The 23,105-nt window shown below is 51.2% G+C and overlaps 3 protein-coding genes across 5 annotated transcripts; 2 read left to right on the top strand and 1 right to left on the bottom strand.

Moving 5' to 3' along the window:
* The first annotated feature begins 213 nt into the window (after positions 1-213).
* On the top strand, positions 214-6,107 carry CHP2 (calcineurin like EF-hand protein 2). Its single transcript, XM_039325038.1, has 7 exons — positions 214-348; positions 1,451-1,523; positions 2,062-2,142; positions 3,535-3,644; positions 3,837-3,898; positions 4,572-4,694; positions 4,881-6,107. Exons 1-7 carry the CDS (start codon positions 279-281, stop codon positions 4,932-4,934), a joined length of 573 nt encoding a protein of 190 aa, XP_039180972.1. The 5' UTR covers positions 214-278; the 3' UTR covers positions 4,935-6,107.
* A 1,650-nt stretch (positions 6,108-7,757) lies between these two features.
* Positions 7,758-15,382, top strand: LOC120299869 (ras-related protein ORAB-1-like). Of its 2 annotated transcripts, none has more exons than XM_039325137.1 (7): positions 7,758-7,964; positions 9,359-9,515; positions 10,353-10,425; positions 11,149-11,244; positions 11,861-11,956; positions 12,717-12,848; positions 13,554-15,382. In XM_039325137.1, exons 2-7 carry the CDS (start codon positions 9,493-9,495, stop codon positions 13,773-13,775), a joined length of 642 nt encoding a protein of 213 aa, XP_039181071.1. In that variant the 5' UTR covers positions 7,758-7,964; positions 9,359-9,492; the 3' UTR covers positions 13,776-15,382. The 2 variants fall into 2 exon arrangements, with proteins under 2 accessions (XP_039181071.1, XP_039181072.1); XM_039325138.1 differs by lacking the exon at positions 7,758-7,964 and adding an exon at positions 7,994-8,057.
* Positions 15,383-16,493: 1,111 nt separating this feature from the next.
* On the bottom strand, positions 16,494-22,776 carry LOC120299859 (adenosine deaminase domain-containing protein 2-like). Of its 2 annotated transcripts, none has more exons than XM_039325125.1 (9): positions 22,392-22,776; positions 21,887-21,955; positions 21,154-21,273; positions 20,026-20,176; positions 19,313-19,477; positions 19,011-19,225; positions 18,726-18,900; positions 18,285-18,417; positions 16,494-17,679 (listed from the first exon to the last, which is right to left on the bottom strand). In XM_039325125.1, the coding sequence occupies exons 1-9, from the start codon at positions 22,528-22,530 to the stop codon at positions 17,569-17,571; spliced, it is 1,278 nt and encodes a 425-aa protein (XP_039181059.1). In that variant the 5' UTR covers positions 22,531-22,776; the 3' UTR covers positions 16,494-17,568. The 2 variants fall into 2 exon arrangements, with proteins under 2 accessions (XP_039181059.1, XP_039181058.1); XM_039325124.1 differs by having other exon boundaries at positions 16,495-17,679; positions 18,666-18,900.
* Positions 22,777-23,105: the final 329 nt, after the last annotated feature.

The raw sequence follows: 23,105 nt of genomic DNA, 5'->3' as shown, positions 1-23,105 counted from the left end.
CAAGCGGGCCGGATCCCCCGTTTCTTTCCATGCGACCCCCACCCACCCCGGAGCCGTCACGGGGCTGAGGTCGCCCGAGGTGCGGAGCCCCCCGAAGGGGGCGCAGGAGCCCCGCAGGCGGAGGGCGGCCGTAACTGGAGCCGGGAGCAGCCTGGCGGGGCTGGGAGCCAAGAGGGGCGGAGCGGGGCGGTCCGGCCGCCCCCCGACCCCACCCGACCCCGCGGCGACGCCTCCGCTTCCCGGGCCAGTCCGAAGCCTCGCCCAGGCTGGGGGTCGCCATGGGCGCGCAGGGCTCGCAGCAGCAGCGGCCGGTTCCGGAGCAGGAGGCGATCATGGCCGAGACCGGCTGTAAGTCGCTGCCCTCCGGCGGACAGCAGCCCCGCGCCCGGGCTCCCGCCGCCAGCACTCCAACTCCCATCATCCGCGGGAGAGCCGAGCTGCGGCCGAATCGGGGGCTCGGGCGAGGCTGGAGAGCGCGTCAGTCGGGGCTCCGGAGGGGAGGGGCAGAGTGGGGGGCTCCGCGGGGCCCCAGAGGGAGGGGAGCTCAGGGGTATCAGCGCCCGCCTTGGCTGCGCCCGCTGGGCGGTGTAGTCGAACAGAAAGGCTGGGCACGGGGGGGGGGCGGTGTCGGCAAAGTTGGGTCTTGGTTCAGCGGGTAGGGGTTGATCTCGGCTACTTGTGGCTCCCTGGGGAAGGGGAGGGCAGAGGCGCTGCTTCCCCCCTCCCCGTCTGTGGTAGGACTGCCTCCCTCCCCCTGCGCCCCTCCCCCAAGGCCGAGTCTCCGACGACCCCGGCAGGGGGGGGCTGCTTCTTCGCCTGGTGGGGGTCCCGGCCGGCCTCGGCCAAGGAGCAGTTGGGCGAGAAGTCTCGCCCACTTGCCCGGGAGGGGGTCGCGGTTCTTCTTCTCGACCCCCCCGCCAGCTTTGAAGTTTTCCGGCCGGGAAGAGAAGGGCTGACTGAGGTGGGGCCCCGGCTCGCTGCACCGGACGGACGGACGGACGGACAGATATCTTGGGGGGGTGATCAGGTTATCATTTGGGGGGGTGACGCGGAGCTGGGCAGGGGGGCGGGAGGTTGCCTTCCACTAGTTTTAAGCCCGCCTGGGCTACTTTGTCTCCCAGGGGGTTACCTGCCCGCTTGGGAGGACTCTCCTGCCCCCCCTCCCTTGGCCCGCTTCTGCCCCCCAGCAAAAGGTCCACCTGAACTGACACCATCCCTCCCTATCTCCCCCCTCCCCACACCCCTATTACCCCTCATGCAGAGAGCAAATGCCCCCCCAATCCAACCAGACTCGCTCCCCCCCTTGCAAGCGAAGCCCCCCCCCTCCCCAAATCAACACTTGTAACCAGCACAAAGTCCATGGCTACTTTACTCTTAGTAGCCGCAAGGTCAAAATAACCTGCCAGGATTTCCTGCAATTAATCATTAAATCCGCTCTTTTTTCGCCCAGTTTCCGAAGCCAGCCTTGCCCGCCTTCACCAGCGCTTCCAGGCCTTGGACAGGGAGGAGAAGGGCTACCTGAAGTAAGTGGGAAGGGGAGGCAGAGCCAGGAAAGCGTCCTGCCTTATTTATCTTGCCCTGTAAATTGAGGCCGCTGGAAAGAAGCTATATTTTCAGCCGTCCCCCAAAAGGAGCCCGCCAGGGTAGCTGCAAACAAAGGCTTCGCAGCAGGTAGTAATCAGCAGGAAAACAGCCGATTCCAGAAGAAGGCAGAATCAGAAAGCTGATTTTAGATAAGCATCTCAAAATAACTCTCTGTTTTGGAAACAATGGACATCTGCGTTTGATTATTTGTGCGTCCAGGTCCCACCCTGTTTTCACCACCCTGGAGCTCCTCTGAGCAAAACGGTGGAACGTATTAGAAAATGCTATTAATTCTAGCGTGAATGTACAGTTGAAGCCATCGGGGCCCAACCTTGGCAATTTTAAAACCTGTGGACTTCAGTTCCGAAGCTGGCTGTGGAATCCTGGGAGTCCACAGGTCTTAAAGTTGCCACGGTGGGAAAGCCCTGGCTTAAGCTGTTGCCATAAAGTCACGTTTTTCTCTCTTGCTCTCTCTAGCCGATACGATCTGGAAGGGATCGGGGAGTTGGCAGTGAACCCCATCGGAGACCGCATCATCAACGCCTTCTTCCCGGACGGGTGCGTGGGGAGCAACCTCCAAAGTCCAGCCAGGGAGGAGGGGCTGGGAATGGCTGGCCCTCTTCCTTGTGCCCTGCCCTAATCAGAGACTCTGATTCACCGTCCACCCACTTTTGTTTACCAGCAGGCAGAGAAAGAGCATCTGAGCAGCCAGGCTAAGTCTTTGTAGGGACTCTTTGTAGCTCAGGGCTGAACTGTGGGGTCCCTGGTGCTCTCTGAGCTTGGCTGTCAGGGCTATAAGGCAGGGGGGTTGTGGAGAGGAGGAGGAAGAGGAGGAAGGAGTGTGGGGTCCTGGGTGCTCTCTGAGCTTGGTGGCTTTCTTAATAGATGTTTCATGATCTAAAGGGGAGGAGAAGGAGGACTGTGGAGGCCTTGGTGTTTTCTGAGCTTGGTGGTTTCGTTGCAGACGTTTCATGACCCAACTAGGTATCATCATCAGTGCTAGAAGAGAGTACGTTCGTGAGGAGGAGGAGGAGGAGGAGGAGGAGGAAGATTACTAAGGGGTCGGTGCTCTTTGGGCTTGGTGGTCTTCTTGCAGACGTTTCATGATCTGATCTAAGGCCACACTTGGAATCCTGCATCCAGTTTTGGTCACCACGATGTAAAAAAGATGTGGAGACTCTAGAAAGAGTGCAGAGAAGAGCAACAAAGATGATTAGGGGACTGGAGGCTAAAACATACAAGAAACAGATGCTGGAATTGGGTATGTCTAGTTTAACAAAGAGAAGGATGAGGGGGGACAGGATAGCAGTATTCCAATATCTCAGGGGCTGCCCCAAAGAAGAAGGAGTCAAGCTATTCTCCAAAGCCCCTGAAGGCAGGACAAGAAGCAACAGATGGAAACTCACCAAGGAGAGAAGCAACCTAGAACTAAGGAGAAACTTCCTGACAGTGAGAACAGTTAATCAGTGGAACAGCCTGCCTCCAGAAGCAGTAAATGCGCCAACACTGAAAGTTTTTAAGAAGAGACTGGACAGCCATTTGTCCGAAATGGTGTAGGGTTTCCTGCCTGAGCAGGGGGTTGGACTAGATGACCTCCAAGGTCCCTTCCAACTTTACTACTACTACTACTACTACTATTATTATTATTATTATTATTATTATTATTATTATTATTATTATTAGATAACCTCATCAGTGCTAGAAGGAAGTGGACTTTGCAGAGAGGAGCAGGAGGAAGATGACTGGGGGGGGTCCTTGGTGCTCTTTGAGCTTGGTTGTTTTTATGTTTCTAGAAGGGAGTGCGGTTTGCGCTCTGTAGCTTGCTTGTAGTCAGCAAAGATCATTCTCTTCTATTCTTATTCTACTAATTATTTTATCCGGAAATGTCCATGGATGAGGAACGTCCTTAAGAAAGACCCCAGAAAAATGCCAGGTCTCGTTCTCCCCCAGGGGTGAGGAGGCCGACTTCCGCTCCTTTGCTCGGGTGCTGGCTCACTTCCGGCCGGTCGAGGCCCCCGGCAACTCCGAGGACATCAACAGCCGCCTTAGCAAGCTGAAGTGTGAGTGTTAAGTATATTCGCGGCCTTGAATTATTTGTAAAAATGAATAAAACGAAGGCACGAACAAATGAATGAATAATAAATAAACAAACAAACTCAGTCTTATGAGTGCTGGCATCGTATTTCCGGTTCTTTAATCTTCTGACTGTCATCCTCGGTTCTAATTCTTGGCTTTTTCTGATTCTGGCAAAGTTGCTTTTCAGTTATACGACCAAGATAAGGATGGCAAGATCTCCCGGGCTGAGATGCTGCAGGTAATTGCTGGCTGATCTATCCTCCAAAGCCCCTGAAGGGAGGGAGGACAAGAAGCAACAGATGGAAACTCATCAAGGAGAGAAGCAACCTGGGATTAAGGAGGAATTTCTTTCATTGTGAGAACAATTAATCCGTGGAACAGAAGTTGTGGGTGCTCCATCTCAGGGGGGGGGGTTTCAAAAAGAGGCTGGACATCCATCTGTATGGAACGGGATGGGGTTCCCTGCATGAGCAGAGGGTTGGACTAAATGACCTCCAAGGTCCCTCCCAACCTTATTATTCCAGCTAAGCTGGCTGGGGAATTCTGGGAGTTGAAGTCCACCTGTCTTCAAGTTGCCAAGGTTGAGAAACCCTGATCTACCCTTTTCGCCGACGCCTCTGGCAAAAAGAACGTCCTGGGTCTCTGCTGAGCAGCTGTGCTTTATTTTCCCCTTGCAGTGAAAAGACAGATAGTGGCAGTTCCGAGTTCAAATTCACCCGTGAAAATGGTAAACGGTTAACTTGCACCGTGAAGCCAGAGTCGACCTCTTCTTAAGTGAGGGTCGGTCCTTCCCGGTAAAATCCAAGTTTGGCCTTTGTCAAGAGATGATCCAGGGGTGGGAATCCGCCCCCCCCCCACTCCCAAACCTCTCTGGCTACACTCAACTTCTGCTTGTCTCCGTTCGCACCCAGGTCTTGAGAATGATGGTGGGCATCCAGGTGACCAACGACCAACTGGAGAATATCACGGACCGAACCATCCAGGAGGCTGACAGAGATGGAGACAACGCGATCTCCTTTGAGGAGTTCACCAAGGTCTGTCAGACAAAAATAAATTGACAATTTCAGGGGGGGTTGCAGATACAGAGCGGCTGGGGAGGGGGAGGCAGCAGTTTCATGCCACAGAGAGAAACATTGGGCTCAACTGTGGTCATAAGCCGAGGACTGCCTGTTAATAGGGCAGGACATTTTCCTAAATCTCCCTCTCTGCTGTTTTTGCAGTCGGTGGAAAAGCTGAATATTGAGCGGAAGATGAGTCTGCGCATCCTGAAATGAGGAAGGCGCAGGGGGCTCCCCAAAGAGGATTTTATGGCGAAAGGTCAGGAAAAATATGAGTTGCAAAGCATCCGGATCTGGTCCAATCTTTCTCGGGTTCCCGACAGACTCTTGGGAGCCCCCTGCGCAGAAGGTCTGTTTCGGAGATGTGACCACGAGTTCGGGCAGCTGTGACTTGGCCTGCGGTGTGAGTCTTAGGCCTCCAGTTATGGATTAGCTTAGTTAGTAGAACTGTGATCCGAAAAGGAGCAATTTATGTAATGGTGCGGTGCTTAAAGGCAGTCCTCGACTTACAACCATTTGCTTAGTGACCGTTCGAAGTTACAACGGCACTGAAAAAAAGGACCGTTTTTCCCACGGCCATTGCGACTTCCCCAGGGTCATGTGAGCAAAATTTGGACGCTTGGCAACTGACTTGTGTTTATGACAGTCACAGTCGTGTCCCGGGGATCACGTGATCCTCTTTTGAGACCTTCTGAGCAAGCAAAGTCAATGGGGAAGCCAGATTCACTTAACGTCCGTGTTTACTACCTTAACGGGTGCGGCAATTTGCTTAACCACCACGTTACTAATTTAATCCCAGCAGTGATTCAGTTCACAACCGTGACAATGGGGCAAAATTTGTTTAACGACCGTCTTGCGTAGCAGCAGAAATTTGGGGCTCAATTGTGGTCATACGTTGAGGACTGCATGCATTTTGTGCGTTCGTGTGTATTGCAGGCGCTTTGATCTGTTTCAGAGAAGGGGAAATCTGTCTAGCATTCAGGGCTCTTTTATCCCATTGGCACAAATATGAGGACTTGCAGGTTTTCTGGATGTTTTACAACGGATTCCGGACGTAAAAGATGCATGAAAGTAGTCCTCGATTTACAGCCATTTGTTTAGCGACCAATTGAAGTTACACCAGCACTGAAAAAAAGGGGACTTACACCCAGTCCTCGCACTTACAACCATCGCAGCATCCCCACGGTCACGTGATCAAAATTCACTCTTTGCAACCGGCATGCATTTACGACAGTGGCAGCATCCTGGGATCTTGTGATCGCCATTTGTGACCCTCCCCGGTTGACGTCCGGCAAGCAAAGGGGGTGGGGGAAATGGCCACTAAGTGGAGCCAACAAAATCCTGTGCTGGATTTACACTTATATAGATTAAATGCTTCGTCAGCCTGGACCCGTTTCTGGGTTTTCTTTTTTATTTCTAGCTTTCCTTCCAGGTGTTCCACTCGCTGCTTCTCCTCCTCCCCAACCAGGATGGATCAGATTAGATTAGATAAACTTTATTGTCATTAAAAACGAAATTTAGTTGCTTGCTCTCAAAGTGTACACATACATAACACCCATTTAAAACATACTATATACAACGTATGTATAGACCTTCACCCTTACATATGAGTAACATATAAATATTAGTAAAAATATTAATTAAACAGGTGGTCCTCAACTTGTAACCATTCATTTAATGACCGTTCAAAGTTACAACGGCGCTTTCTCTCTTTATCTTACTTTTTTCCTCTTTCTGTCTTTCCTCTCGCTCCTTCTTTTTTCTTTGTCTCCTCTTTCTCTCCTTTCTCTTTCTCTTCTTTCTCTTTTCTTTGTCTCCTCTCTCCTTCCTCTCTCTCTCCTCTTTCTCTCCCTCTCTCCCCCCCCCCTGTGTGTGTACACAGAACCAGGAGGGAGCTCTAACTTCCTTTTCGCTGCCAGGAAAGTTCGCCCACCAGCTATTAGCATCCCCGATGGGCACAGCATTCCTGGCAGGGGCTGAGCTGCCAACTGCCAATGCCTGGGAGCCAAGAATTTGCAAGGGGTGTGTGGAGATTTTCCCTGGATTTCTTCAAGGGAAGGAAAGCAAGGCCGACCCTCCCCGGCTGCAAAACTGCATCTTTTATGGGCTAGATAGAAGATGCATCCCACCTATTGTATGTGAGTCCAGGGTGATTTATCTTATTTATCAGATGGGTATCCTGCCTTTATTGTTTTTATTAATAACTCAAGGTGGTGAATGTACACCATGTTCCTTCCTCCTCCCATTTTCCCACAACAACCCTGTGAGGGGGGTTGAACTGAGAGGAGTGGTTGGCCCAAAGTCACTCAGCCGGCTTTCGTGCCTCAGGTGGGACTCGTCTCTCCTGGTTTCTAGGCCAACACCTTAGGCACTACAACAACCACCCCCCCCCCCGCTCGCTTTCTCTTTCCCCTCAACAACAGCCCTGTGAGGTGGGCTGGGCTGTTTCCCAGATAAGTTTTCCATAGCTTTCGAGCGGGGGAGGGTGGAATAGACCCCGAGTCCCCTCCGTGCCAGCCCCTCCTTAAACTCCAACCCGGCTCCAGCGACTTTAGCTCTCTGCCTCCAGCGAAGACCCCCCCCCGACTTTGGCCCTTCAGCTCAGGAAAAGCCTCCCCCCCCAGCACCGAAGGCATTTTTTGCAACATCACAAGACCCTCTTGAAGGGGGGGGGAGGTCTCCTCACCCCTCCTCCCTCTTCTCAGGCCGGGGCAGGAGCTCCACGCGAGGGGCGAGGAAGTGTCCGTCCACACGTGCGCAGACCCCCGCCCCACCCGGGTGGGCACGAGTCCAGAACGACGTTAAACTCCCCCCCCCGGGTGCTCGATGCGTCTCTCCACGCCTCTCTGCCCACCCCATCACCCCACCAGCCCCCCCCTCCCGGGAGACGACGCCCCCTCCCCACCTGCGCGATGCATAACGCTGGCCAGCCGATCCTCGCCCCCCCCCCACTGCAGCCCGGCTCTGCATGGTCGCATGACGTCATTCCCGGGGCTGGCCAATGGCTGCGCACCCAGCTGGAGCCCCCACCCCCGCCGCCGCAGGACAGCCGGGCCGGGGACGGAGCGCGCCAGCTGCCGCCGCTGCTTTAGGGGCGGGGGTCGCCGCGAGGGTCTCTTTGTCTCGATCGCGGAGCCGCCGTCACGTTGCATCGGGGACCGGCCGGGGCTTCCCTCCGGCATGGCCGGCCTGAGCTTCAGCTGCAGCTCCCCGGGCGGGAGCCCCCCACGACCCCCCACCCTGCAGGTAGGGTAGCCCCCCCCCCGGCTTGACCTCCGCCTTTGCCTCTGCGGAGCGCATCTCTGGCCCCGCTCCAGAAAAAACAAAAACAACACCCAGGTAAGGCAGCGCTTGCCGCCTTCGCATCGGACGACCCCGACCCAATACAAGTGGGTGGGCTAGGGCTTCCCAAGTGGGGACCCTCGGACCGCAGGAGGCTGGTTGGGGGACTCAGCAGGGAGGGCCTCAAACCTAAACTCCCCCCCTCCCCGCTGTGTGACCTGAAGTCTTGGCGTTGGGGGTCCTCACTCATTTTAGAGGGGGGGTCCTGTATTAGTGGAAATGTGAGGTGTGGATTGCCCCCGAGCCTCACGGCAGGGCCCAGAATTTAGGCTGCACCTGCGTTTGGGAACAGGCTCCCCCTGATAAATGTGCATCCTCCCAAGGCTTGGGTGGGGGAACCCCAGGATGGAAAATGCATGGATTAAATCGGCATGGGGCTGCTCAATTTAATGGGGGTGGGTGGGGTTCCTCTTGGGTCAACCCCAAATAAACGCAAAAGCACTGAAAACAAAACGAGACACAATGCATCTGGGGCTATCAGAATTCAAAAACAAGGACACAGAATAAGAGTTGGAAGGCACCTTGGTGGTCTTCTAGTCCAGGGGTCCCCAAACCCGATCTGTGGACCAGTACCGGGCCCCCAGCATGCCAGCAACCGGTCCACACAAACAAGCAAAGCCCTATCCGCAGGATGCAGGCAGCACACAAAACCACGCACCCTCCGGTCCGTGGAAAAAACTCACTCCATGGAACCGGTGGTCCCTGGTGCCCAAAAAGTTGGGGATCTCTGTTCTAGTCTATCCCCCTGCTTGAGCGGGAGACCCTGTGCAGGGATACTCAACCTCACAACTTTTAAGACTTGTGGACTTCAATTCCCAGAATTCCCCAGCCAGGATTTGGGTATGGCCAGCCTAGAGAGAAGAACTAGGGGTGACAGGATAGCAGTGCTCCAATATCTCAGGGGCTGCCCCAAAGAAGAGGGAATCAAGCTATTCTCCAAAGCACCTGAAGGCAGGACAAGAAGCAACGGATGGAAACTAATCAAGGAGAGAAGCAACCTAGAACTAAGGAGAAACTTCCTGACATTTAGAACAATTAACCAGTGGAACAACCTGCCTCCAGAAGCGGTGAATGCGCCAACACTGGAAGTTTTTAAGAAGAAACTGGACAGCCATTTGTCAGAAATGGTATAGGGTTTCCTGCCTGAGCAGGGGGTTGGACTAGATGACCTCCAAAGTCCCTTCCAACTCTTGTTATTCTATATTTAATTTTAAAACCCTTTCCATTCACCATTACTTCCTGGAGGTGCTCTAACACAGGTGCTCGTGCCTCAAATACATTTTTTTTTCATTTAAAAGTTACCAACACAATAATCTTGGACCCACGCAGCCTTACGTGCCCCAAAGACAGTCACAGCTAGGAAGCCACCCCACCTTCCCTGGCGAAGTCAAACCGGGGGGACGCTGGACTTTTGGAAAGGATTGTGGCTACCATGTCAACCATCAGCCCCGAATAGTAAGTATCCTGCAGCCCAGAAGGCTCCCTTGCCGGGAGGGTCTTCCCTACATCCTGCCAAGCACAGCATGATGGATAAGGAGTCACGCATGTGAGATGGGTGGGGAAGTAGATAAATAATAAATAATTCATCGAAGGCCTTTTAGAGGTAGCCTTTGAATTACGACCACAGTTGATCCCAAAAACTATGTTCCTGAATTGTTAAAAGTGAGCTTTGCTCCATTTTACGGCCTCTTGCCAGAGTTGTTAAGCGAATCGCTGCAGTTAAGTTTGTAACATGGTTGTTGAGTCTGGCTTCCTGTTGACTGTCCGAAGGCTGCAAAAGGGGATCACGTGACCCCGGAACGCGGCAACCGCCATAAATACGAGTCGGTTGCCAAGCCTCTGAATTTTGATCATGTGACCCTGGGGACATGGCAAGGGTCACTAAATGAACGGTTGTGAGTCAAGGGCTACCTGTATTTCTAGGGTTCCCCTCCTTCGGCCCTTCCCAACTGGGGGGCCTGGGACAGCGACAGATCGCAGCCACAAAAATGTGAGCCCAAGAGCATCGGTCAAAGGAGAAAGAAGCATCCAGACAGGGCTGTTTGCAATACAGGGGGTCCTCAACTTACGACTTGCTAAGCAAGGTGGTGGATTTTCACAACTGTTTTAGCCAGGGTCATTGAATTTGCTTGATGGAAGCCAGCTGGAAGGGTCGCCAATGGCGATCTCGTGACTGCAGGACATTGCAACTGTCGTAAATACCGAATGCCCTTAAGCCGTAAGTTGAGGACTACTTGTGCGACGCATTTAAAGGCTGACCCTTTTTTTGTCTCCTTTTGCTCCTTTTTGCAGCGATTATTTATTTAAGTTGCTGCTGATCGGAGATTCCGGAGTGGGGAAATCCTGCCTCCTCCTCCGTTTTGCGGTAAGAGGGGATCTTCCGTGGAAATTGATGGGGGGAGGGGGGGAAACGGCAGGCAGGACTCGAACCCAGGGCCTCGTTCTCAAGGCCAGGTTGAGTGTGGGTCTAGAGAGGAGGAAAAGGCTTCTGAGAAAATACTCAAGAGGACCTTTTTGCAATCCTGCGCTGGCTTCTGCAGAAGTCCCTGGGGCTGGACGGACACGAAGGCAATGAACCTAATGCAGATTCAGGCCAGCTGTCCCTCAAACCTCTTGGGGCTAGAGGGCGAGGGGCATCTGGGCAGGGGTCAGATCAAAGTCCAGACGAGGGTCACTTTCAGGAACACCCCTCACCTCCAGCCAAATCCCAAAGTTGCTTTTCCAAAGGCAACTGGACTTTCTTGGGGGTTTTCCCTTGAAGATGTTTTGCCTCTCATCCAAGAAGCTTCTTCAGGTTCTGAGCTTCATGAACCAATGAAGCTCGTGAGGATAAGAAGCGAAAGGTCTTCCAGGAAAAAAAAACCAGGACAGTCCAGTTGCCTTTTGGACGGCACCTTTGGGACAAGCATGAGCAGGATGATGGCGAATCCCCCTTCACACGCCAGCCACATCCTTGTTTGTGTGTCCAAGCGGTGGTTTCAAGGGTTCTCCAGTTCCAAGAACTTATGGAGCCCACCAACCTTCCTCTCTTGGAAGACATCTAGAACATCTGCACTCTTAAATCTCTGGTGGTCTTCTTCTTCCCCAGGATGACACCTACACGGACAGCTACATTAGCACCATTGGAGTGGATTTCAAAATCCGGACCATCGAGTTGGAAGGAAGAACCATCAAGTTGCAGATTGTGAGTATCTCCGGGGGGGGGGGTTTGGAGGAGAGGTTGAGCATCAGGTCTTCTGCCGCTTCCTCCCATCTTTAGGGGCGTCTGGTGTAACTTCAGCGACTAGGCCGAAAAGAGGGCAGGGTTGGCCCTTCTGATCCTTCACTCGGAAAACTGAAGTTCTTACTCCGGAGTTACTCCCGGGATGGAAAACCCATCAGTCAATAAAGACGGCCGTTACACACGTTATTGTCACAAAATTGTGTGAAATTCGGCATTGTATCAATGCCTAGGAAACTTATGGAATGCCAAAAAATGGAACGTTCAACTATGAAACGCTTAAAATTTCACCCATTTCTGGGGCATCCCGTGCAAGGCCAAAAGGGAAGCTGGCAAAGGACGAACTACTCCTGCTAGGAGGCCGTTCCAACCTTCCTTGTTGCAACTCATAGGTCCACATTGATGTTTGTCTCTCGTTTTCTTCAGTAAGAAAGTCCTGCGCTTTATTTTGCATTTCTTGTTTCATTTTCATACACGGCTTTTCAATATAGACCGTCCTCAACTTACAACAGTTCATTTAGTGACCGTCGAAATTACAACAGCTCTGAAAAAAGTAACTTAGTATCTCCTCTCTCCTTAGTGGGACACGGCTGGCCAGGAGCGCTTCCGAACCATCACCTCCAGCTACTACCGAGGCGCACATGGCATTATCATTGTCTACGATGTGACGGACCAGGTGGGGCAGCTGGTTCTCCAAGGCAGGCAGAGAAGAGGCCCTGTTAGGTGGTCTCCATCCAGAGGGTCTCCTGCCCAAGCAGGAGAGTTGAGCTAGAACAGGGATTGCCAAACTTGGCAGCTTTAAGATGTGTGGACTTCCAGGTCCCAGAATTCTGGCTGAGGATCTATATCTAATCTATATATCTATATCTCTGTCTATTTGTTTTCTGAGGTTTTCGCGGGTGTTTGTACGTAGGTCTTTGGTTATTCGTGTTTTTGGCTTCGTGCTTCAAGCACGAAAACACCAGCCTGAAGATGACGAATGGAACTTCGTCAAAACGTCGCCAAGACACTTCCAACCCGAATAACCAAAGACCTACATCTCTGTCTACCTCTATATATCTATATCTCTCTCTGTCTCTATATCTATCTATCTATCTATCTATCTATCTATCTATCTATCTATCTATCTATCTATCTATCTATCTCTACAGATGATAGATAGATAGATAGATAGATAGATAGATAGATAGATAGATAGATAGATAGATAGATAGATAGATAGATATTCCAATGTGCAATGAGAGAGGACTAAATGGTTGAAAAGCATCTGAAAACCCCTGCATGAAAAAGCTTCTTGCTCATCCTAAACAGCCAATATGTATGCAAAATTTTTGCCTGAGAAAAAAACAGATATCTGGGTTAGATACAAACGAAGCGATAACTCCAAATGCAGGTATTTCACGCCCTCTCTTCCTCCCCCTTTCCTGTGCTTCCAGGATTCGTTCAACAACATGCATCTTTGGCTGGAGGAAATTACTCGCTACGCCAGCGAGAACGTCAACAAGCTGATTGTCGGAAACAAGAGTGACCTTTCCAGCAAGAAAGCAGTGGATTACACAACTGCCAAGGTGCCTTTGGGGAGGGGGGGAGGGGAAAGGATATGGGTGGATCACACAGCAGTTTTGACCCAGCATTGCTGTGAAATGGATCCAGATGTGGTTGAAGTGAACTGCCAACTCACGAGCCCCTTCAACCACAACTCCCAGTAGTAGGTCAGTGGCAAGACTTCAGGGTTATCCGAAGTTGTAAGTGCCCCATCTCTACACCAAGTAAAAATATAAATATCCTGACTAAATGAATGGATTTTATATCGAAGGCAAGGAGTTACAAAGTTTACGGTACTGTACCAGGAGACGGTGAGTTCTAGTCCTGCTTTAGGCATGAAAAGTAACTGGGCGACTTTGGGCCAATCACCAGGAGACGGTGAGTTCTAGTCCCCCAGCTGGGTGACTTTGGGCTAGGGGTAGGCAACCTCGGCTCTTTTATGACTCATGGACTTCAACTCCCAGAATTCCTGAGTCAGCCATGAGTCATAAAAGAGCCGAGGTTGCCTATCCGTGCGTCTGGGCCAAACACCAGGAAATGGTAAATTCATGTCCTACTTTAGGCATAAAAACCAGCTGGGTGATTTTGGGCCAGTTTCTCTCTCTCTCTCTGGGGTGATCCATCAAACTTTGGTTGGTGATCAATCGGTCATTAAGCGAGGACTGTCCATTAAGCAAGGACTGTAAGAGCTTTTTACCCTGCTCTTATTCTGCCCTCTCCGAACGCAGGAGTACGCCGACTCGTTGGCTGTGCCCTTCCTGGAGACCAGCGCCAAGAATGCCACCAACGTCGAGCAGGCTTTCTTGACCATGGCAGCCGAGATCAAGAACCGGGTCAGCAGCGGCCCGACGCAGAACGACAACCACAAGTCGGCCGTCCACATCCAGAGCGGTCCATTACGGCAAGAAGGCGCAGGGGCCGGCGAAGAGGGGGTCAGGGGATGCTGCTAAGGGGCCACCGTCCGTGGAGCAATGAAGGGTAGATTTTGGACAGTGCCCACGAAGGGGGCAATGCCAGCCCTGGGAAGCCCTCCCCCCGCCTTGCCAGCTTACCTTTGGAGACTCAGAATGTCAAAATGGAGCATCTGATGATAACGTCGCCTTGCTTTGTTCTGCGCCGGCTTCGTTCCACTTTTCTGGACTTCGTCCTGAATCCGCCTCTTCTATGCCGGGCTCTTTCGCCATCAGGATGCCCTGGAACAGAGGGCTGACCACTGCACTGTCCAGCCGTGGTCATCTCACCGTCCAGAAAGTGGCCAAGTTGGAGCAGATTCAGAAGGAACTCATCGACACCCCCCTTCCCCACTACATAGTTTCCTACTTGAGCAGGAGGTTGGACTAGAAGACCTCCAAGGTCCCTCCCAACTGTTATTTCGTCATAGCTACAGCATGCCCTCCATTACACCATGTGGGGGTCCCAGCCCTCTCCTCTTGTTTCTTTTAGCCCCCTTATTTAATGGTTGAAGACCCTTAGAGGACCCTAAAAGATAAGTCTCCCTTCTCCTCTCCCTCCCCTTTCCATTCTCACTTGGGGGACGAAAAACGTATGGCAAATACTTCTATGGGGTTCTAATGGCTGTGAAAATTGCCTCTTGTAATTCAGAATGTCTTTAATTTGCTTTTTTACCTTATTTGCCTGCTTCCACAGAATTTAAGGTTCCCCAAGGAAGAAAGGCTAAGCTTTTGAATTAAAGGTGAAAAAAATGGTAGGAATGCACGGTTCTACTTAACATGCACCAATATTTTTTCAAGGCAGGCCATTTTCTGATGTGGGGACCTCAACTTCCAGAATTTTGGGAGTTGAAGTCCCCTCGTCAGAAAACAGCCTGGCTTGAAAAATATTGACATAGACATTTTTCTGGTGTAAATCTGCCCAAAAATGGAAGCACCCTCCAAATTTGGGGGAAGAAAATCAATTCAAAAGACCTCATGGATTGTCACAAGCCTTTTCTTGGGCATAAAGGACCTAAATTCAGCAAGATGGAATACCAGCCAGGAAAAATCAGGTATTTAATCCCTGTTCAGCAGATATGCAAACCTCAGATTCACACCACTTTTGAATAATGGCACAGCCGCTTTTTTTTAACCTACAAACCCCTTTTCCTGTGTATTTTTATCCATGCAACACAAGGGTTCAAGAAAGTCATATTTAGGTTTATTTCCAGCTTATTTGCCCTGTTTTTCCTCCCTCCAAGAGCTCATTCTCCATAGGACTAAATGAGTCAGAGAGTTTAATTTAATCTCCTTGCTTAAAAAAATGCATCTTTTTAAAGTTCAGGCACTGGGCTGAATCGTACCTTAACCGAACGACACGCTAAACCGTAAACAACGAGCCCAAGTTACGGACTAAAAGGAAGCCAACTTTAAGAGAATGTGCAATTGTACGGTTTGTAACTACTCGGGTTAAAAGGGTTGTGCGAATCAATCAGCCAGCAGCTCTGTCAAAGTTGTTGCTCGGAGGATGAGGAGGGTGTGGACAGAAAAGAGCCACGCAGGCGTTTTATTTGTTATGTAGAGGAGAGAGAAGAAGGGTTTTGCGACAGCTGCAAATTCGGGTATCCAAAGTGCTTCTGGTGCATTTCTACATCAATTCCTTACATTTAGGATCCGTATTCCTCTTCTCTGCTCACACAACAGAATCATTGGACTGATTTATTACTGTGCAAACTTGGTTTTCCAGCACAACTGGTGTTCTGCTGCATTAGACGACATTAGACAGGTTTCAATCTGAGTCCCTTTAAGAGGGGTGGGCTTCAACTCCCAGCCAGCATGCTTTAAGATGTCTGGAGCCAACATGCCGGCTGGGGAATTCTGGGGGTTGAAGCCCACCCCTCTTAAAGTTGTCAAAATGGAAAAACTCTGCTTCAACTCTGGTTTTAAACTCAATGTTAAGGTTTTCTCAAGCCACTGTAGCTCTGCCCTCAAAGCATCCTTTTTTCAGAATGAGGCATTCTGGGACTTCAACTCCCAGAATTCCCGAGCCAGCATGAGCGGCTGGGGAATTCTGGGAATTGAAGTCCATAGCTTTTAAAATGAGGGGCAATGCAGATAAGATCCCCTCTTCTTAAGAAATTTGTGCCCTCCGTTGAGAGCCACAGTGGATCCCAGAGAGATTCTGGAAGGGGAAGAAAAATCCTGCTGGAACCACGTGGGTTGATCGCGTGACCTTCCGTGGCACAAGAGCCGTTTTGCATCCAATAATGCAGCTGGTGACAGGCCAGTTTGGGAGCACAACTTGGGAGGGGGAGGGGGAGGAGGGTGGGCTGAGCTGTCAGACCCCATTTGCATGACTTCTGATCTAATTGCTCCCCTTTTAGATCCGCTATGATTTTTACACCCACCAATTTCATGTCCTCCTGCCCGTTTAAAACACTTGTAGTAACCTATGCTGTTGCCCTTGGCCCCTCTTAGCCATGTTGTATGTGTTCAATAAACCATTTCTCCCACATACATGGCTCTCTCTCTAGGTCAGTAAGGAGGAAATCAGGGGGTCTCCCCTGGGTCTGCAGAAATGGGGCTGGATGGGAGGGGGTAAGAGGGCCTCGTGGGGGAGGGGGCATCCTGATTCAAGGTCATTCACCCCAAAGACTGTCCTCTGGGGCTGCTACAGCAATGAAGATGCTCCTCGTTTGCTTGTTATCCTCCCATCAAGGTGTTGAACATATCCAGACCTGCTTGCTAAGCCCAGTTTGCTTAATTATGGTTTATTGAATGAAACACACCTGATAGGGTCTCACCATGTATCCAGACAAACCCAGATAATCCACACTTGGGCTTAGCGTGACTCCAAACAAGGTTTCAATGCTGGAGAGCATTTTGGAGCAAGACCCTAACAATGTCTGATATCACCACTTTCTAAATTGGATGTTGGGCGGCCAAGTTGGGTCTACAAAAATAGCAGCCGAGCAAACATATTTCCAAACAAGCAAAATAACATATGTCTTTAAAAAAAATCTGCATACATTGCAATTTCGTCAAGGGCGATTCTAAAAATTAACAAGGGGGGCAGGAACACTGAAATTAAGAAGACTGTAATTTGCTTAAAAACAACTCTACATGCTTACCTGGATCCTACTGTTAACTCTGAAAGAATAGAAGGTTTCCATCTACAGAAGGTAATATACAAGTGAATATATTTTGTACAGATTAAAAAAAAAACATTCCACCCTCAACATCATTCAAAATTTGCTTTTTGGAAGTATCTGGATTTTTTTCCCAAAAGTAGTGCAACTGTTTATTCGTGCTGTTTTGCTCTCAGGTATTTGTGTGACTTTTTTTCATGTGTTAACTGAAAAACAGTGAAAACCTGTTTGTGAAAAACACAACAGACCTACGTTCTAGATCAGGGATCTGCAGATGTGGCAACTTTAAGACTTGTGGACTTCAACTCCCAGAAGCGGGTTGGGGAATTCTGGGAATTGAAGTCCACAAGTCTTAAAGTTACCAGGTTCGGAGACCCCTGTTCTAGATAAATTCAGGGGTCTTGACTGAAGGAAGACCTGAGAGTACAGCCTTCATTTCTGCTCACCAACACAGTTTCATCTCGTCTGAACATTAGGCCTGAACCCAAAATGGGAGTTAACCATTCTTCCGGCTTGTTGAAACCAGCTACTTTTACAAGTCTTGAGTTGAAACTTACTAACATCAACAGTCCCATAAGTTAGGGAACGAAATTGAGAAGAAGATCTTGCTTGAACTTGCTCCTATCCACTGGCTGGAGTGGTCTTCAGCTGCCTAGGCCAGTCTATCTGCAAAAACTGTCAACCAGGTGCTTTTGAGGCCACTTACTCAAACCCTGCACACTCAAGTAAGTGTATAGTTGGAGCTTTGCATTCTGGTAAGCTGTAGCATGAACCTGAGTGAGGAAAAGAGAAACCAAAGCTGAGCATGTCTTCAGTGTTTCTCCTACACTTTGAGTTCCTCAATTTGGCGACTTTAAGAGGTGTGGACTTCCACTCCCAGAATTCCCCAGCCAGTATTAAAGTCTATACATCTCAAAAAAATGCTGGCTGAAGTCCACAGCTCTTAACAGTTGCCAACTTTGAGGAACATGCGTCTAAGAGGAACAAGAAGGAGATACTCAACGGGGTCCACCTACGTTGATCCAAGAAGCAAAAGACCACTGACTGGGGAAAATTGTACAAGCATTTCCTTAACCATGGTTTCTTGAATTAGGTCACCCAAAAGAGAGTAAGTCTACCTCTCTTAATAAGTTACCAGGTCTGAGAAACATAGTCTAGGAGGAACATTCAAGAGATACTCAACTTGGGTCCTCTTTCCTTAAATCAAGAAGCAAACAAAGGATCCACACTGATTGGTGAAAACTACAGACATCTGCTTAACCATGGTTTCTTGAATTAAGTCCACCAAATGTGGGATTTTGTGTACAGTGCATTAAACCACAATCAAATAATTTCTGTGGGGACACCTGAAGAACAGAGATCAGATTGAGAGGTTCACCTTGGCTTCATGGTAGGTGGACAGCAACACCAGGTCCTCTCTGTTCATCTCCTGGGCCACCTTCCTGAAGGATTTCAACATGGCAGCCTTACAGAGCCGGCTAGGTTGGGATTCGCCTCCTGGATCTGCAATGCTGGGGGGAAAAAACAGAATAACAAATCAACCCCAACTCAACCTTGACAATTCCAAGTCAATCTCAAATCAACCCCAAGTCAATCCTAAATCAATCTCGTCAATTCCAGGTCAATCTCCAATCACTCTAAATTCATCCCAAGTCAATCCCAAATCAAACTCAACCACCCAGCCAACGCAGACTAGCCTTGGTCTCCCCCAGCCCCCTGACCCCACCGCCTCCCCCAGCCCTCAACATCTTCCACTCACTCCCTTTCTGCCTTCCCGACAGCTCCGTCCACACATTCCAGCATCTCGTCTCCTGCGCACCAGTTGAGACTCAGCAAGGCGCATTCTGACGAGGAGCTGGGAGGGGCCACGGGGGGGCCTTCGAAGAGGTAGATCTTCTTGTGACAGTACGGAGCAGGCAAGCCCTCCCCCGGTCCCAGCTGAACCCGCTCGTTGATGAACTGATGGAGACTGTCACAGTTGTGGTAAGGGTCAGCTGAAGACGGACAAGTCCAAAAGCCAAAGGGAGAAAAAACAGGGGTCAGGGCAACGCTCTACGGCCAGTCCTTGACTTACAACTACATGTCCAGCGCATCCAATAATCACCTAGGACAATGCTGGTGATGTACACGGGTTGAAGGAAGTGGCTGAGCAGGGCCCCTTGGACCCCCAGGACACTCCAGCGGGTCAGCTTGTCACTGCCAGAGGCACAGTAGACGTGGCTGGACAGCATGGTGGGAGAGCAATACGAGACCGAGGTGAACTGCCCTTTGACCGTGACGTGAAGGTCGGCCGAAGGGTTCGACTGCAACAAGCGGGAGCTGGAAGGAACCAAGCGCAATAGGGAGAGGTCAGCTCGGCGGAAAAGAGGGGGCAAATATTGGACCACTCACTCGCTGGACACTCACTGGAGTTTGCTTGCTGCTCCGTGTGGCATTTGGCTCAGGTAGAGGTGCAGGTGGCACTCAGGCTTCAACCTGAGGTGCTCCTCGCCTTTGACCCAGCAAAAGATGCCCTCCTTGAGCGCAACAGGATCCTGGCTACAGCACAACAGGAGTTGCTTGTAGAGGTACCTGAGCAGAGTCAAAGGATGGGGTGAGCACAGATTTGGGGAGCTACTCAATGGCACCTCCCATTAAACAGGGACTGAAGCAGCCCAACTGCACCAAGGAGCTACAGGTAGTCCTCGGCTTACAACAATTCCTTTAGCAACCAAAGTTACAACGGCGCTGAAAAAAATAACTTAGAACCATTTTTCACATTTACGGCCGTGGCGGCATCTCCAAGGTCACGTGATCCAAAGTCAGAGGCTTGGCAACCGACTGGTATTTATGACGGCTGCACATCCCAGGGTCACGTGATCCCCTCTGGCGAACTTTCCGACAAGCCAAGCCGACGGGGGAAGCCAGATTCACTTAACAACCGTGTTACTAACTCAGCACCTGCAGGGACTCACTTTAACAGCTGTGTCAACGAAGGTCCTAAGCCTGGGCCAAATTGCGACCGTTGGGTTCGGCTGCGGTCGTAAGCCGAGGACTACCTGTGGAAGGGAGGCATCTCAACCGGGATCCCTCCCTCTCCCTTCCTCAAACACAGCTGTCTTTCTGGGTAGGGGCCTCACCTCATCAGGGCTCGGCGGGCCACCACCAGGCCGTGCAAGTCATGGAGTCTGTGGCCATCAAACTCCATCCAGCCGCTGTAGCAAGCATCCCCCGTCCCCAGGGCCACCAGCTCGTACGTCTCTCGGCAAGCGCCCTGGCTCTCAGCCACCTCTTCAAAGCAGATTTTATTTAGTTTGTTTAGCGTGTGCCGTTTACAGAGGTCAGGCAGTCACTGATGCACAGCACTCGTAAAACATGTTACACGTACAGGCACAAATGTAAGTTTAAATAAAGCATCAGCGTTTGCAGGAAGGTGAAGTGTGGGGACGCTACAATAAACAGGATAAAATATTAAATTAGGGTATAAAAACCATGATAAAATTAGGGCACTGTGGCATCACGACAAGATTCAGGGGTAGGCAACCTTGGCCCCTTCATGACTCATGGACTTCAACTCCCAGAATTCCTGAGCCAGCCGTGCTGAGGGGAAAGGGAGAGGTTTCCATGCTGAGCCATGCTGGCTGAGGAATTCTGGGAGTTGAAGTCCACGAGTCATAAAAGAGCCAAGGTTGCCTACCCCTGGGATAGATGCTCTACAAGGAGTCCTCGGCTTACGACCACCATTTTCTGTTGCCATGTTATGAACTTTCTGGCCACTGCAGTAGTTTGAGTCGCGCAATTGTTAAGCGAAACTGGCTTCCCCATTGACTTTGCTTGTCAGATGGACGCAAAATGGGATCACGTGACCCCAGGAGGCTGAAAATAAGTACATGCCAGTTGCCAAGTGTCCAAAATTTCATCATGTGACCTTGGGGATGCTGCAACGGTCGCGGGGAAAACGGTCCTTTTTTAAGCGCCATTGTAACTTCAGTCACTAAACGAATGGTTATAAGTCGAGGACTATCCATGGTTTAATATCCAAGGAAGCTAACCATCTACCTGCTTCTGGTGTGGCTTTTTCAGAGAAGAGAGAGGATTAGAGAAGACCCCGGGGGCTTCGCAGAGAGGAAACACTCCTAGACTCCACGCAGTGGAGAAGGCGGACTTGGGCTGGCCCTGGGGTGGCCCTGCGTTAGGGCTGCCCCTCTGGCCAAGCTGGCCAGGAAGACCCCAGATGGGCCACCTTCCAAAAGCAAAGCGGGACTCACCTCGCTCCAGAATGAACGCCGCCAGGTTGCCCAAACAGTCGTGGTAGGCCGGCTGCTTCTCCAGAAGCATTTCACACAGGACCTGGGTGACGGCGGCACATCGCTCTTGATGGAAGGATTCTGGGGAAGGAAGACCAGGAGATGGATCAGGCCGGACACCCGCTTATTCCACCTGGAAAGTGGATCACTTGTCCTTTTGCTCCCCAAAACTGGTCCAGAATGAGGATCAGGCAGGAGGGGGAGAGGTGAGGAGGAGGAGGGGTGGGGTGGGGTCCTTACTGCTGTCTGAGCTTGGTGGTTTTCTTGCAGACATTTCATGACCCAACTAGGTAACCTCATCAGTGCTGGTAAGGAGTGAGGTGTGTGAAAAGAGGGAAAGAGAGAGGAGGAGGAGGAGGAGGACTGGTTTTTTTTCAGACATTTCATGACCCAACTAGGTAACCTCATCAGTGCTAGTAAGGAGTGAGGCGTGTGGAATGGAGAGAGAGGAAAGTTACAGATTTTGCAAAGCTTCTAACAAGGAGGAAATCTCAAGATTTTCTTATAATTATTGCACAGTGTTGATTATTGGGTTTTGAGTCCTGAGTTTGATTCCCCCGTAATAGTGGTATGAAAGAGAGAGCCATCCTGTTTTAGATCTGTTTTGCAAAAACAATAACCTGTTTGTACACACACACCCTGTACACATGTATTTATTTTTTTTCTGTATGTATTAAATTTGTTTGCCCCTCACCGCTGGGTTTTGAAGGGGGGAGGAGGCAGAGCTCAGCTTCAGGGCCTGCCTTCTGGGCCAAGGCTGGACCTGGGGAGGAGACAGAGAGAGAAGAAGCCGTCTTAGGCGAATAAAATATAAAACTTGGGCAGACAATAAAACAATAATGGTTAACACTAACTTTGATCCATGCTTTTGTATTTACACTTTTTTTTTTTAACGTCTGGAGTCACTTGGGGTAGGGAGGCAGGGAATTTAATTCAGGTAGTCCTCAACTTACAACCACAATGGAGTCCAAAATTCCCGTGGCTAAGGGAGACATTTGTTACGTGAGTTTTGACCCATTTTACGACCTTTAAAATCCAGGATCCCTCAACCGGGCCCGTGGCAACCTGGGACGCCTGCAGCGGGGTTTCCACGCGTTGGGGGCGCTGCATTCAAGCCCCCCCCCTACGCCGGTCCCTCTGCACCCTGCCCTCGGAGACCCCCCTCCCAGACCCCCTTTGCCCCCAGAAGCCCCCCCCACCTCTCCCTGCAGCATCCCCAGGATCGTCCAGATCTTCCCGGACGCCAGGTGGGAGCTTCTCCTCCTTCCAGGGCGGGGGTCTCTGCCCTTCCCGGTAGGGGGGCGCAAAGCCCACTTCCCGGCAGTTGGCATCCTCCATTCCGGTTTTTTTTTCTCTCTTTCCTTTTCCTGCAAAAGTGGACGAGAAGCACGCCCGCAGTTTCAGCAGGGCGGCGTCTAAAACGGCAAGCGAGTGGAAGAGGAGTGGGCTTCAGTTCCCAGAATCCCCCAGCCAGGCGGTGGCTGCCTGGGGGGGGCAGGGGGGGCGTCGAGGGAGGACCCGCCCGCCGGGCCGGGGAGGAGCGCGTGCGGAGGGCGCCCGCTTGCAACAGGTGGCGGGAGCGGAGCCCGGGGAGGCACGGCTGGGCGGGGCGTGTCTGGGGCGGGGCCTGACCACGCCTCTCCTTCCCCGGGGAGGGGGCCCGGGAGGGAATCCCCTCTGCTTCCCCACGAGCCAATCAGGAGCCCGGAGCCTCGTGTTGCCGAGTTAGGGGCGGGGTGGGGAAGGGGTGGGACTCCAGTTTGGGAACTCCTCCTGCCCTCCCCAGCCAGCATGCTAATGAAGTTGAAGATGGGGGGGGGGAAACTCCCAAGTCCCAGAATCCCCCAGCAACATACTCTGGAACCTGAAGGGGGGGGGATTTCCAAAATTCTGTTTGCAAGCTATCCTGAAAA

This window comes from Crotalus tigris, unplaced genomic scaffold, assembly GCF_016545835.1.
Source record: "Crotalus tigris isolate CLP2741 ecotype Arizona unplaced genomic scaffold, ASM1654583v1 scf7180000024316.1084291, whole genome shotgun sequence".
NCBI classification, from domain to species: Eukaryota; Metazoa; Chordata; class Lepidosauria; order Squamata; family Viperidae; genus Crotalus; species Crotalus tigris.
The sequence above is the reverse complement of the archived record's forward strand: the minus strand, read 5'-3'. Positions and strand labels throughout refer to the sequence as shown.

Coding starts and splice junctions, on each gene's coding strand:
- LOC120299859 (XM_039325124.1), bottom strand. CDS start 22,530: ATGGAGGATGCCAACTGCCGGGAAGTGGGCTTTGCGCCCCCCTACCGG. Junction 21,274..21,886: donor CCCCCCTTCAAAACCCAGCG/GTGAGGGGCAAA, acceptor TTCCTTCCCCAG/AATCCTTCCATCAAGAGCGA. Junction 19,226..19,312: donor GGAGCAGCAAGCAAACTCCA/GTGAGTGTCCAG, acceptor GGTTCCTTCCAG/CTCCCGCTTGTTGCAGTCGA.
- LOC120299869 (XM_039325137.1), top strand. CDS start 9,493: ATGTCAACCATCAGCCCCGAATA. Junction 11,957..12,716: donor TCTACGATGTGACGGACCAG/GTGGGGCAGCTG, acceptor CTGTGCTTCCAG/GATTCGTTCAACAACATGCA. Junction 12,849..13,553: donor TGGATTACACAACTGCCAAG/GTGCCTTTGGGG, acceptor CTCCGAACGCAG/GAGTACGCCGACTCGTTGGC.
- CHP2 (XM_039325038.1), top strand. CDS start 279: ATGGGCGCGCAGGGCTCGCAGCAGCAGCGGCCGGTTCCGGAGCAGGAG. Junction 3,645..3,836: donor CCGCCTTAGCAAGCTGAAGT/GTGAGTGTTAAG, acceptor ATTCTGGCAAAG/TTGCTTTTCAGTTATACGAC. Junction 4,695..4,880: donor CCTTTGAGGAGTTCACCAAG/GTCTGTCAGACA, acceptor CTGTTTTTGCAG/TCGGTGGAAAAGCTGAATAT.